Genomic DNA, 15,642 nt, shown 5'->3' with positions numbered 1-15,642 from the left:
GATCGCTGATGAGGATGTGGAGCAGTAGGAACGCTTATTCATGGCTGGTGGGAATGTAAAATGGTGCAGCCACTTTGGAAGACAGTTTGTCAGTTTCTTACAAAACGAAATATACTCTTAGTGTACAATTCAGCAGTCATACTCCTTGGTATTTACCCAAAAGAGCTGAAAACTTACACACAGAAACCTATACAAGGCTGTTTATAGCAGCTTTATTCATAATTGTCAAAATACGGAAGCCACCAGGATGTCCTTCAGGTTGACTGGATAAATAAACTGAGGGGCATTTAGACAATGGAACATTATTCGGCACTAAAAAGAAATGAGCTATCAAGCTATGAAAAGGCATGGAGGAACCTTAAATCCATTTTACTAGGTTAAAGAAGCCAGTTTGAAAAGGCTATATATCCTGTATGGTTCCAACTATATGACATTCTGGAAAAGGTAAAACAGCAGAGAAGTAAGATTAATGGTTGCTAGGGATTGTGGGGAGAGGGAAGGATGACTAGATGGAGCACAGATAATTTTTAGGACAGAGGAACTATTCTGTATAGCATTTTAATGTCTTTATGCATATGTGATAAACCTATAGAATGTACACCACCAGCAGTTAACTATGGACTTTGGGTAATAACGGTGTGTCACTGTAGGTTCGTTGCTTTTAAGACATGTGCCCTCTGGTTTGGGATGCTGATAATCAGGGAGGCTGTGGGAGTGTGGGGGTATGGGATTCTTTCTATTTCCTGCTGAATTTTGCTGCAAACCTAAAACTGCTCTAAAAAAATAAAGCTTATTAATATTAATACCTTAGAAAAGTTATTCCCAGATAACAGTACTGATGAATCTAGTGGCAGGGCAGGAATAAAGATGCAGATGTAGAGAACGGACTTGAGGACACAGGGAGGAAAGGGGAAGCTGGGACGAAGTGAGAGAGTGGCATGGACATATATACACTACCAAATGTAAAATAGATAGCCGGTGGGAAGCAGCTGCATAGCACAGGGAGATCAGCTCGGTGCGTTGTGACCACCTACAGGGGTGAGAAAGGGAGGGTGGGAGGGGAGGCTCAAGAGGGAGGGGATATAGGGATATATGTGTACATAAAGCTGATTCACTTTGTTGTACAGCAGAAACTAACAGAACATTGTAAAGCAATTATACTCCAATAAAGATATATAAAAAAAAGTTATTCCCAGATGGATTAAGAAGTCAGTATTTTAAAAAATTGTATAAAAGAGGAAAATACAATTGAATATTTTTCAGACTTGAGTGTGGAAGGACTTCTAATCATTAAAGGTGACCAAAAGGGGAATACATAGCTAGATTTCAACATTATAATTTCCTTTGATGTTTACTAAAAGACAGACAAAAGTATTTTGTGAATAACTTTAATATGTGAAGAAATTAATATGTAAATGGGAAAATAGCATGAATAGACCATCAATAAAAAGTAACTTCAAATTGCTAGTAGAGTTTGGGAAAATTTTAACCTGAACTAAGTCACAAAGAAATGCACGTTATACAAAGGGATTAATTTTAAAATTTTATGTATTATTTGATGTAAATACTTTAAAATATTTATATATTTGTTAGATGACATAAAAATAAAACAAAAACTTGCACCCCTCCACCAGAAGTAAAAATCAGAACATATTTGATGCTGTGTATTCTCCCAGTGTGTTCCTCCTCAATGCAGCCTCTTTTTCCTGCCCCCCTCAACTATTCTCTTGTTGTCCTATCATGTTTATCATTTCCTTGCAATAAAAAGTTTCCCCATATATGTATGTGTCACCAAAAATTCCTTGTTTAATTTTACTTATTTATAAGTTTTTCCTGATTTGCTTTCTCTTTTATCTTTTTTTCCCCCATTTGTAGCATTTGTATGATAGGAAACAAGGTACTTACGTAGATGGAAGGGATTGCATTAAATTAGATTTGTAAGGATAGAGAATACCGGTATTGCCTGGAGGCTTGCCAAAGTTACTTGGACCAGCTTACACCCATCAGAATAACTAGTGTCAAAAAACTACAAAATTATAAGTGTTGATGAGAATGTGGAGAAATTGGAACCCTTGTGCACTATTGGTGGGTATATGAAATGATGCAGCTGCTATGGAAAACAGTATGGTAGTTCCTCAAAAAATTAAAAATAGAATTGCTATATGATACAGCAATTCCACTTCTGGGTATTTGCCCAAGAGAATTGAAAGCAGGGTCTTGAAATATTTTGTATACCCATGTTCATAGCAGTATTATTCACAATAGCTAAAACGTGTCCATCCACAGATGAATGGATAAGGAAAATGTGGTATATACATGCAATGGAATATTATTCATCCTTAAAAAGGAAGAAAATTCTGCAGTACGCCACAGTATGGGTGGATCTCATGGACACTATGCTCGGTGAAATAAGCCAGTCACAGATGGACAAATCCTGTGTGATTCCTCTTCTTTGAGGTACTTAGAGTCATCACAGTCATAAAAACAGAAAGTAGAGTCATGGGTGCCAGGGGCTGGGGTGGGTAATGGGCAGTTAGTGTTTAATGGGTATAGGATTTCAGTTTACAAGGTTAAATGAGTTGTGGGGATGGATGGTGGTGATGGCTGCACAGCAATGTGAATGTATTGACACCACTGAACTGTACACTTAAGAATGGTTAAGATGGTACATTTCATGTGTATTTTACCACAATAAACGAAATTGGTAAGTTGACTGGGAAGTTTTTCGGTTTTTTTTTTTTTTTTTAAACTATAGAACTCTTGAGAATCACTGCGAGTCTGTCATATTCCTCAGATGTGTTGGAGCTAAAGAAGAAAAAGATTGAGGACTATATTGTGTATCTCTACAAGTTTTCTGATCTTTCTTTCTGATGTCTTAATCTTTGATACAGCATAAACGAAGGCTTACTCTGGGACTTTATTGTTTATATAATATAACTGGAAAAGTTTAATTTTATAAGTCCATATCAAAAGTTTATCATGTTCATAACTATGCTGTGCACCTTGGAAGACATGAAAAATAAGACACGTCTTTTCCTTACTTGAATTAATAAATTCTTTTTAGGAATTTAAAATTATTTGTACAAGGCAATACATTTGTAAGAGATGAATAAACAAATTACAATTAGAAGACACAAGAGAATTGAGTTTGATTCTTGTGAAAGCATTGGTCAGGAACATTTGCATCGTAGTAAGTCCTAGAAAGAATAGGGAATTTTTAGTAATTAGTAAAGGGGCAGGGAGAACATTCTAGACAGAACTGCTTAAACAAAGGGATAGAGTTACGAAGTTTGGGCACATATTTAGAAATTTTGAGTAGTTCAGTTTAGTAGAAATATAATATACATTCAGGTACAATAGACTAAAGTTTGGTTTGGCCAAAATAAAGGCCTTATATGATAAGCTGTAGGTGCCTAGAATATAAGAAACTAATTTTCTAAGATTTTCTTTTTATTGACAAACGCCTAAATTACTATCCTTATATCTAGCCACATTATTAATCATATTTACTAGCTAATGGAAGGATTTTTGTTTACCTTATTATTATATTCCCAGAGCATAGAATGCCTAACATGTAACAAGCATGCCTGAAATGAATGATTTTAGATTTCATAAGAAAGGAGAATTTCAGTGATTGTACTTTAAAGAGATCTTGTCCTAATAAGTCAGGTTGTTTTTGGTACTTTCATAACATGCATCCAAGCTTCACTGTATTCACCTGACTTGGGTTTGCATCTTTGCAGTGTTCTATAACTATGAGCATGTTCTTTATGGTGTACCTTCATTACCAGGCATATCTACCTGTGTGACTCGGTGTAGGTAGATGTCAAAAATCTTTGGCTTTAACTTTACATCTGTTTTCCTGAAGTGTAGCATTGCTTAATTCTTTAATCTTGAGTTTAATCATTTCTAGGAATTAAGTGACATAACTTTTAGAATTTCTGCTACTAGTCTACTATATTTTTCTAGTTGTTATGTAAATAGTTATATTTGCTATTTATTTTAGTATTTGTAAATGTTAGCTTTGCCATTATATATCTTTTGTATTTCTGAATAAACTATTCTTAACTTTATATGTATTTTGAAAACATCAGTTGAGTTATATATATGTCAACTGTATCTGTTTGTATTCTAGTGTTTGTTCCAAGGATTGTAATACGCATCCTCGATTTAACATAGTTCCTCTTGAATTAGTATAATAAATACCATTTCACATAAAATGTAAGAATTTACAATGATATAATTACTTACTACCCCTTCCCCTCCTTTGTGCTATTGGGTTGTCATCTATATTTTACTTCTACATATGTTATAAACCTAATGATACCTAACAATTATTTTTGTTTGCTTTAAACAGCCAATTATCTTTTCAAGAAATTAAGAAATTTTATATTTTCCCACATATTTACCATCTTGTAGTGTTACTTAAGCTAGAAGTAGTATCTGTTTTGTCTGAATTCTCACAGCATATATTTTGTACCATTTATGTCATATATGACATTACAGTTAGTAGTTCCATGTATATGTCAAATTGCCTTTGTGAGTTTTATGTTTTTTTCTGTCAAGGACTAGAGTTCATACATTTTAAAATACTTCATTGTGTTTAGCTATTGCCTTACACAAAATAGGCAACATTTTTTTAAGTGTGCAAGAATGACTGAAATTTTGTTCTTTTATCTGAGTATTTGTATAATCTGACAAGTTGTATTTTTACAGTTCACCATTAGATGTCACTTTCTAACATTTTATATTCTTACCAATAAATTCCATACCATATTGCTTATCAGATTTGGAAAGTTGACACTCCTATACAAGTGCACTTAAACTGAGAAGTTTCTGTACATTTTAAAGTGGTTACTTTCTAGAACAGAGACATTCATAAATAATTATAATTTTAAAAATCTCTTAATTTTATATTGAAGTTTATACTGAACCAACTAATTTTCCTTAAGTTTTCTTTAAAACTTGAATGCTGCTGTTGTTTTTGATTCTTAATTGATTTTGTAATTCTGAAAAGCACTTTCTTATTTCAGGAGCCTAACTGGTCCTAGACTCACCAGAAGAGAGTTTCTAGTTAAGCTTTAATGGCAAGTGCTGGGTTTTTCTGGGTTTTTTGGAGAAAGAGGGAGAATTGACTTAGCTGTGAAAAGAAATGTAGAGGTGGAGAAAAAGATTCATGAGGCTCTCCTGGCCAGTCATGGAATACAATGAAGTGCTAAGAATGAATTTTCCTTTTTATTCTCTCCTCTTAAAAGATAGGAAAGGTCAGGTCAAGGAGATTTCAGCCATCCCCAAAACTTTGATGTTTACCTATGCCTAAGGGCCTCAGCATCATAACCTGTATGATTTAGGGGTCAGGTGTCTCGGTGCCTAACAGGTCCCTCTGTGCCCAGTGGAGAGTCCAGGCGTGTGGCCTCTTCTTACAGTACCATCTCTCATCAGACATTCAGGCTGCAACTCCGTTTTTTCCTCCAGTCTTGCCAGGACACAGCTGGTGGCCATTTTCCTCAGTCTATTCAGAATATTGAAATTTGAATAAATTAGCAATGTTGTTTCCTAATAACATAATGAATGACCAACACCTCATCCAAGCATCTGAACATTTCTAATAATGTGGGTCCATCCATGTCATCCTCTGGTATAGCAACCCCCAGCCTTTCACACCTCAGCCAGAAACAACTATTCTATATTTTCTGTTTATGGTTTTATTTTTTAAAAAAAGGAATGTTGTTTTCATTATCAGTATGTCTATATTGAATTAAAATATTTAAACCATGAGTATAATAAAGTACTTCTAATTCGGACATTTAATTTCCATTTTGCATTGATCTGTCAAATTACACACAATGTAATATCAAAAATGAAATTTTATATAGTAACACTTTTGCTTTATAATAAATTTTAAATGTATATTTCTTTGATATATTGGTAGAAGATGGCCACTCATTCTTCTTGGGAAGACCTTTTCTACTGTTGGTCTTGTAGTGTCATTCTTTGTGAAGTAATGAAGTGAAAAGTTTTATGGAGTAATTGGTGATGTGGATGGTAGAAAATAAAATAAAAAGTTGGCTATACTGTATATTGAGGTGCTGAGAGTGTTACTTATATTGATGATAATTCATTTTGTAATCCGTGCTTTTCCCTTATGTTTTTGTATATTGCTACAGCTGAAGGAGTAAACAGGTCATGGCACGCTTAACAAAAAGACGGCAGGCGGACACAAAAGCTATCCAGCATCTTTGGGCAGCCATTGAGATTATACGGAATCAGAAGCAAATTGCCAACATTGACCGTATTACAAAGTAAGTAATTTTAAACAAAAAAAGTCTATGTAAAATTTTATATAAGACTTTGGGAGAAAAGGTCCAAAGATTATTTATTTATTTATTATGCTAATTAACATATATTACAAAGTACTAGATACTTTGCCTTACAGGAGTATAAAGTTGTTAGGGAAATAAATACTGAAACATACACAAGCAACTTGTGTTTAGAGGTTGTATAAATGAATATTAGATAAGTAAAGTATCAATGTGTACTATTTCCAATAGTACACTAATAGATTTATAGTTCTCAAAAATTTGTTAGCTCTTGAGAACAAGTCCTTATTTAAGTCTTTTATTAAAAAGGCTTTTAGTTAATCACTTGCTTTTATGTAAGCTATCTAAAAGTCTACTGTTCATTATTCATTTTAATGTGTGAATAATATATGCTACCATATAGCTTGGTGTAGGTATAGTAACATCTTACTAGTTTGTAGCACACTAACCAAGAATTTTTAACAATTTCATTTTATATTTTAGAAGTTAGAGTAAATATATCTTCAGTTGACAGAAGAAAGTTCTTCTTTATTTTCCAATGCTGTTTATCTTGGTAGTCCAAGATTCAGAACAGAAAAAAATCAGACTACTGTATGAATACTCTATTTACATGTTATGTACTAATTATAAGGGAGTCTTCAAATACAACTTGATTTTGTTGTGTTTGGTATTTTTAAAGGAATAAAGTTAAATTAAGCTTTTAAAATGTTTGATATTTTTTCGTAATTTAAATAGAATTTCTTTATACTTATTCTCCAACACATTCTTTAGATGCTACCTATAAAAATGGAAAACAGATGATTTACGAAAGCCCATTTAATTAAGTGCTTATTTTTGTCGTTATTAATAAGTAACAAAGTTAAGTATCAGATTTTTGTCACTTAGCCATATTCTAGTGAAGAAGATTATAAGGGTTACTTGAGAGGGAAGGGACATGAGAAAGAAAGATGATGCTGTATATTGCTTTAACTCTATATTTAACCCTTTGAATATTTTAAAGTTGCCCATGTACAACTCCTAGCTCCTGTAGGTGAATAGAAGGGAAAAAAATAGATAACAGCTATGTGGAAAATAAGAATAAAATAAATAGTACATAATAATTAAATTACTTTTAATATTGGTGATATTGGAATAAAAGTTTTTTTTAACAACCTCAAAGGAGAAAAAGCCTTAAGTATTTTCCTGTGGTTGGGATTTTTAAAAAACCCATAGTTTCTGTATATCAAAAATTACTTACAGAAGAATGTAGAAATCTTTGGATTTAATTTTTTAAATTAAAGTCATTTAATCTTGACTGAGCTATTTCAACTTTACAGGCTATTACTTCTTATTAATGCATGGCATCTTTCTCTGAAAGCTCTAGGGACATTCTCTAGGAAGCTGTGGGAATCTCCAGGTGACATGTATAGAGTTTGGCTGACAAGGTTGCTGATGTGGGTGTCAGAGTAGTCTTTGGACGACCGTAACGTGTGTACATGTGTATACATGTTAAATTGTGAGCGATGCAGAGGCTGTTGACAGCACTGCACACCTCTTCTCGTTGTGCACAATGGATTGTCCATAAACATTCTGTCTCCTCCTTTCCTCATCAGTACAACCTTAAGGGTGCCAAGGCTTATTTACCTTCCTGTCCTAAGGTCCATCCATAGATCTTAAGATAGATATGAATAAATTCATTTACCTGCCAAATAGTCATTGTTTCATCAGTCTTATCTAAAGATGAAAAAAATACTGAGAAAATCAGAGGGTAAGTGTTTGAGTGGTTCCCAGTGTTTCTTCTGCTTCATCTCATCTGAGAGTATGTCATATTCCTTTTTATTACGGGGGTGCATTTAGAGCATCTTGTACTTCTTTCATAACACTAGTCACATGTGTAATTATTTCCCTGCCAGACCGTCAGCCCCGGGAAGGAGCTGTCTAGATAATTGCCTAGCCCAGTGCCTTGGCTTCTCAGCAGTGTTAATTTCCTTGCTCGTAACCCTTGCCAAGGTAAGTTAGGAAGAAGAATTGGACCATGACAGGAAGTCAGATCTTTTGCTTTAAAGTCTAATAATCTTATTCTGTATTCTAAATAGGTAAATACTTTTCAAGCTTTAGATTAATTTTAAATCAAGGTACTCTGCTTAGTTACAACTAAGTCTGAACATAGAGGTATCTTTAATCTTTATCCAAATATCTTAAGTTACTGAAGGCTTTAGTAGAGTTGATGTGAAGAATGTATATGTAGTCATTAAGTTTCATTCTATATTTGACTGGTGAGTGACTCCATAAAAATACAAACTGTACAGCTTCAGTCACGCATTAAGTTTTGGGCTTTGGGGTCATGGCTCTTTATATTTTGAAGCCTGGCACATCCTAAACACCGTAGTTTACCTCTGTATAATGTTTTAGTTCTGCTTGTTTTTATTTAAAATGTCTTTTAAGTCACTTTTAAGCTATAGGTTTCTCATTCATCTTTTTTTTTTGTTTTCCTTTGCAAATTATTTATCTAAGGACCTGGTTCATTTGCTCTGTTGTTTCCTATAGCCTGCCTTCACTGGTTTCATCCCTGTGGTGTACTTTAACCTGCTGCTCCTTCCTTTGCATCTCATGGAAATTAATAGTTGATCCTAAGGCTTGGGGGTGGGGGTGAGACTTCTTCATAGGTGGTGATGTGTTCTGCCCTCAGGAGGCCATAATGTATTTCATCTGGTGAGGTTAGTACTAAGCCTGGTATGCAGTGGCTAGATCCAGTAATTCATTAAGGATTGCAAAATAGTGATAATCTAGTTTTATCTTTTCTTTTTTAACTGGAATAATTCTATAAGGACATAAACTTCCCATCATGTAGTATATGGTTACCATGTGGTATCGTTCATATCAGAAAGGTAGAATAACTGATTCTTTTATTTACCAGTTTTCACAATAGCATCCTCTAATGGCAACCAATTAGGTTTTGTTTTTTTTTTTTTTTGTCATTTGGAATTCATGCGTTTCAGTCCATTTGATATATATCAGTCTGTTTCTGATATAATCCCTATTGATGCTTAACTTTTCCCTTCTTTGACAATTTGGAGCCTCTTCACGTTGGCCCCTGAAGTTCCTCTCTGTTTTCTGACACGACAGAATTTTTTCAGGCTCATCTAGGATACACCCTGCTCCAGTCCTGGAACCACTGATTTCTCCAAGGGTCTCTGGTTTCTCGCAGTTAGAAATTATGTTTCAAGAGCATTTTTTGGCCTTCAGTGTGCTCATTGCTGCCAGGTTGGTCTCTCTTTCTAGGTCTTTTAGTGGACGAGTTAGGAAATACATATAATTGTAAAAGAAAAAAACTACATCATGAATTCATAATGATATTTTCCCCTTGAATTTATGGCTACTGGTTTTTACTGAGCTATCTAAAATCTTTAACTCATTTCTTACACAGTAAGAGTCATGATTCTTTAGGACATCATGGATAATAACATTTTAGAATATCATGTAGTTACTCAGTTGTTTCAGCCAACACTGCATCCCAAGCTGTCTGAGAATAATAGCATCAACACTTAACTAATAATAATTTCATGGAAACCATATAAGTTGTCTTGCCCATCTTTAAACAGTTGTACAAATTCTAAACTGTCACAGAAAATAGCAATTATGTATTATACTTTCTTCCTTACAACTGCCATTTAGTCTTACTTCTCCAAGTAAGTGTGTATTTCATGCTCACCACTGATATCTAAAGTTCATTCTCTAGTACATTCTTTAAAAAAAGTTTTTCACTTCCCCACCCCTGCAGTTTTATTGAGATACAGTTGACATATAACGTTGTATTAGTTCAAGGTGTACAACATAATGATTTGATACATGTTTATATTGTGAAATGATTACCACAGTAAATATAGTTAACATCCATCACCTCTCCTAGTTACGAAATTTTTTTTCTTGTGAAGAGAACTTTTTATACTCTCTTAACAATTTTGTATTGTTAACCATGCTGTACATTACACACCCAGAACTTATTTATCTTATAACTGGAAGTTTGTACCTTTTGTCCACCTTCACTCATTTTGCCCACCCCCAGCCCCTGGCAACCAACAATCTGTTCTCTGTATCCATGAGTTTAGTTTTTTAAGAATCCACATATACGTGAGATCATATAGTATTTATCTTTCTCTGTCTGACTTATTTCACGTAGCATAATGCCTTTAAGATTGATCCATGTTGTCACAAAATGATGGGATTTCCTTATTTTTTTATGGCTGAATAATATTCCACTGTGCATGTATACCATATTTTCTCTATCCATTTGTCTGTGGATGGACACTTTGGTTGTTTCCATGTCTTGGCTGTTGTAAATAGTGCTGCTATGAACATGAGGGTGCAGATATCTTTTTTTTTTTTTTTTTTTTTTTTTGCGGTACGCGGGCCTCTCACTGTTGTGGCCTCTTCCGTTGTGGAGCACAGGCTCCGGATGCGCAGGCCCAGTGGCCATGGCTCACGGGTCCAGCCGCTCCGCGGCATATGGGATCTTCCCGGACCGGGGCACGAACCCGCGTCCCCTGCATCGGCAGGCAGACTCTGAACCACTGCGCCACCAGGGAAGCCCCGCAGATATCTTTTTAAGATAGTGGTTTCATTTTCTTTGGATAAGTACTCAGGAGTGGAATTGCTGGATCATATGGTAGTTCTATTTTTAATTTTCTGAGGAAGCTTCATAGTTTTACATAGTGGCAGCTCCATCTAGTAGATTCATAATCAAGACTTCCTGGGGACAAATATTTGAGTTCTTGCATGTTATAATAACAGTTGGTCTGCAGCCTTTTTACTTAAAAGGGAATTTGGTTGGATATAAAATCCTTAGCTTTTATTTTCTTTCTCTGAGGTTCTTATATATGTTATCTATTCTGGCTTAAAGCATTGCCATCAAAAAATCTGTTGACAAGTTGATTTTCTTTCTGTTGTGACTTTGTCCTTTTGCCTAGATTCACAAAGATTTTGTTTTCTTTGAAGTCTAGGAACTTGACTGTGTCTCAGTGTTGGTCATTCTAGGTTGTTTTGTTGGGTATACAGTGTCCCTTTAATATGTGTTTTTGAAATATTGAAAATTTTACTTTAAAAATGATAACAGTTTGACCCTTGAGCAACATGGGTTGAACCGTACAGGCCCACTTATATGCGTATTTCTTTCAATAAATACACACCACAGTACTACGTGATTCATGGTTGGCTGAATCCAGATGTGGAACCGCAGATACAGAGGGCTGACTGTAAAGGGAGATGGAGATTTTTGACTGCGTTGGGGGTGAGGCTGACTCTAACCCCCGTGTTGTTCAAGGGTCAATTGTATATATATCATCCATGGACTTTTATTATCTTGTTTAGTTGTCATTTATTGGGACCTTCTCTTATACTGTGTTGGTTTCTTTTCCTATCTTCTATATTTGTAATTTTCAGTTTGGGCAGTTATAAATAAAGCTACTATATATTTTTGGTTTTTAATATTTTCTTTCTTTACAACTTGAACTTATGACTTTTTCTGCTATGTACTCACTCTTGTGTGCCTTTTACTTTGGACTTTTTACTTCTGAAGTGATTTTTTCATTTACTTCGCATGTTTAAGTCATTTCTGAGTTTTTCTAATTCTGATTTATATCTTTCCTGTATCTTAGCATCATCTTCTTAACGTCTTTTCACGTGTTTTAAAATAGTAGTTACAGTTTTCATCTGTGTTATAGGCACATCGCTCAGGCGTGCTTTCATTTTAAGGATGTCCTGCTTCTTCAGCCAGTCCTTTCATGTGAAATCAAGCTTCCAGAACTTGTGTCAGGGAAAGGTGGTTGAGAATAGTTTTTCTAGATATGGCTCTAAAGCATCTTCTTATGTCACTTTTATGAAGAGCTTAACAATATGGCCTCATATTTACCATGATTTCCTGCTTCTTCTGTACCTTCTTCCAGAATTGTAATTTCTTTTGTACCCATTGTCCTTACATTGGAGATCTTTATGACCAGACTTCAGTAGTGTTTGGTACTTTTATTACTAGCAATTCCTCTACACTGTGGAGCTCTGTACTGAAAGGGAGCTTTGGATTATTAATTTTGAGTGTTCATAGGTCTCACTATGTTCTAGCCCCTTAAGGCTTTACCATGAATTCACAAATTACCATCAATTACCTGCAAATGGAAGTGTGTAAAACCCTACGCAGTTTCAACTGCTGTTCTCAAATTGGCCCACTTTGCGTTTCAGTGACTGCCTGTTGGTTGTTTTACCCTCCTATACTCACTTCCATTAGGTGGTCTGTTGTGTCCCTTGCTTTCTCCTGCACAGGTGTCAATACCAATTGCGATTGCAGCTCTTGGAGATTTGTCCTCACCTACTAAGACTTTGGGATTCATGGGGATTCTCATCACTTAATTTTGTTGTTTATGTTGTGCAGGGGTTGGGTTGTTTGTTTGCTTTGGCTAACTCTTCTAGTAACTTTATGTAGAGGGTTTGGGAGACATTAAAAACCATGTTACTTCTACCATCTTCCCAGCTCACAGCAGTCTTGCCGTTTTTCTCAAAAAAAAAAAAAAGTTGTTAAAGGTACTGTGTATTTTCTGAAGTCCTAAAGCAGAGCTAAAAGTGGTAAAAATTCCTTCTAGCAGAGGCAAGTTCAAGGAACATTTTTCATTTTTGTATATAACACTAGACACATCAGAATCTACAGCAGTATCATCTTCAAAGGATCATTAAAATATTAAATTTGTGTTGAAATTTAAAAAGAAATTTCATGAGTAGAAGCTTCAGGTCCTCCAAGTTAATCGAACAATTAGGGACTAATAACAATTTCTTTAACAAAATAGGATAATTTTTCTGTGTTGCAAATGTTTCTTCCACCCAATATGATGATGTCTAACTTTCAGGGTTCATAGCAGTAGCCTCCTGTTAGTTGTCAGTACACCTCCCTTGGAAAGAGTCCTGAGTCTTTTTTACCACTTCTTTTAAACTTTTCTTTTTTTTTTGTTTTTAACCTGCTAGTTTTCTGTTCAAAAAGGAGTAGAAAAGGTGCTGTAAATTAGAGAATCACTGTTGAGACTTATTGAATATTGCAGGTATTTAAAAAACATCACTAAGAGAAACTTCTTTGACAAGTTCTGTTATTTGGGGATGTGTTTTTATAAAAAGAGTCAATCTGAAATCAAAATACATGTATGGGATGAAGTTTGATTGTTTAAAATTAATGGGTAACCTATGCCTCTGATTTAAAAGCTCATGTTTATAAATTTGATTTAATGATGATATAAAATTCCATACATGTCTGCACTTGGAAACTAAATAAGCACAAATAAATTTTGGCCTCTCCAAAATTTTATAAAATATAAAAAAACATTTTATATTTTTGGAAACTGAAAGATGTTTTGTGATGTTCTAGTCATCATAAGATGGAAACAAATGATTCATTTTATCATAAAAAAGAATATACGTTAGTCAGTTTAGATGAACATAAGCATAGGCAAGAGTAGCTTCTCTTTTAAATGTCTATAAATGCTAAATTATAAGTAGCACATATGAATTCATCAATTTTTTGAAATTTGGATAGGTGTAATGAAATTAAAACTTTGAAATAGTTGATTGCTTAGCACTTATATAAAACAAATATTTATAAAATATTTTTATGTTTAAAATCGTGATGTTAGCCCGTGTTTTACAGTTTTTAAATCAAGGAGCAAAGAGGTGAAGATTCATATGACAATGAAATCAGTAACAGAAATGAAATTTAAACTTTGAATCCCTAAGATTCCCAATATGATTCATAACTCATTGTCAGGTTATGTTTTAAAACGTCACTTATATTTTAATATCCAATAAAAATACTCATTGTCAGGTTATTTTTTAAAATGTCACCTCTATTTTAATATCCAATAAAAATAAGTTACATGTCATTTTTTCCTCTTTAATCCAAACAAATTATTCATATCTAATTTGGATAATTATAATATAGCATTAGAGTTTCATAAGTATTCTAAGTAATAGTTATAATTTAAAGACATATTTTTGAAGTAAGTATGGATTTTATATTAGTCTCTACCAGCATTATTGGCTAACATTACTGGTGTCATTGGGAGAGGTCAAATTAATTTTTTTGTTTACTATTGGAAAAAGCAGTTGAAACTTTCTTTCCTGTCTTGAACAACTTTGATTTTGTGTTTCTAGAGGTAACCATGTTTGTGACTAGCATGATTAGACTAACATTGGATTGGTTGACTTAGTCCCATTCAAGTTAATGTTTCAGATTAGGGCATCAATTAATTACATGTATTGCTTACTTTAGGGTCAAACCCCAGTTAGAAAATGTGACCTCTGACCTCTTGTGACATGTTTGGCATTGAAATTTGAGTTCTCCTGGAGTTCTTCCTGTCACTACAGACAGACATAAGCCCAAACTGTAAGTCTTCTTCATGTGTAGGTTGCCTTTGAAGTTGCAACTAGGTACACATTATTTATTTATTTGTTTATTTATTTATTACAGTTCAGTTTTATGAAACCCATGATTTCTAGGAACTATTTGTTAAGTTACAATTTTGTCTTTGTCAATTTCTATTCCCTTATAAGATTTATTGCAGAATAGGAAAGTGGCCATTGCCTAAGTTACTTCTTTGAAAATAAAGTTAGTTTTAAAAAATTAGCAGTTAATGTTATGCTGTATATGTACTTCCAAGAATTCTTCATTCTCATAACTACATTCTCATTTCAATCTACGTTGATTTATTCTTTCTTATATATCTTCTTATGGTAGCAGATTGGCAGGTACAGTTTACCACTGTTACCATTGTTATTTTATTTTACATAATAACAGCCTTACAGAAGAAGTAACTGATTCTGAAGAACCATAATCCACAGTTCTACAGTGAGTTTTTTCTAGTGGCACTCGCCTTGTCTTGGATTGTTGTCTAGCTGTTTTCATGTTTCACATTTCTCTGCAGTTCTGTGATGGAAACATACAGACAAGGCACAGAAAAGTGTCAATAACCATTAAAGAATAAAACAATAGTACCAAATAATAGGAGAGGTATCACAGACAGAAGACAGCTCAGCCCCATGCGAGTGGAATGTTTAATTAATAACATGATAGACCTTATTTGAGGGGGCAGTCACTGAGGGAGAGTCAGGGAGGCCTTATGGAGGGTATGGAATTGGTCAGGCCTTGGAAGTTGGATGGGATTTGGTGAGGCAGAGAGGGGAGTCAAAACAGAGGGACTGTAGAGTTTTGGGGGAAAGGGAATGAAAAGGCAGAGAGGCCCAGACTAGGAGGGCCTCTAATGCCAGCATTGAGATTTTAATCCTGTGGCTAGAGGGGAATGTAAATGTGTTTGGA

The 15,642-nt window shown here is 34.3% G+C and overlaps 1 protein-coding gene across 14 annotated transcripts in view; it reads left to right on the top strand.

The window, feature by feature from the left end:
- Positions 1–15,642, top strand: part of ZMYND11 (zinc finger MYND-type containing 11) — a 139,071-nt gene that overhangs the window by 49,993 nt on the left and 73,436 nt on the right. For 12 of the 14 annotated variants that reach the window (XM_089906637.1, XM_089906640.1, XM_030763980.2 and 9 more), the window contains exon 2: positions 6,168–6,302. In XM_089906637.1, the coding sequence (XP_089762763.1) occupies positions 6,187–6,302 (116 nt within the window). In that variant the 5' untranslated portion in view covers positions 6,168–6,186. Of the gene's footprint in view, positions 1–4,088; positions 5,088–6,167; positions 6,303–14,598; positions 14,713–15,642 lie in introns of those variants that run through there. The other 2 variants (XM_022554618.2, XM_022554625.2) reach the window with 2 other exon arrangements.

Source organism: Delphinapterus leucas, chromosome 2 (genome assembly GCF_059928025.1).
Source record: "Delphinapterus leucas isolate spDelLeu-1000000601 "Yukka" chromosome 2, BTC_Dleu_Yukka2, whole genome shotgun sequence".
Classification (NCBI taxonomy): domain Eukaryota; kingdom Metazoa; phylum Chordata; class Mammalia; order Artiodactyla; family Monodontidae; genus Delphinapterus; species Delphinapterus leucas.
Note: the sequence above shows the minus strand (reverse complement) of the source record. Positions and strands in the feature narration are given on the sequence as shown.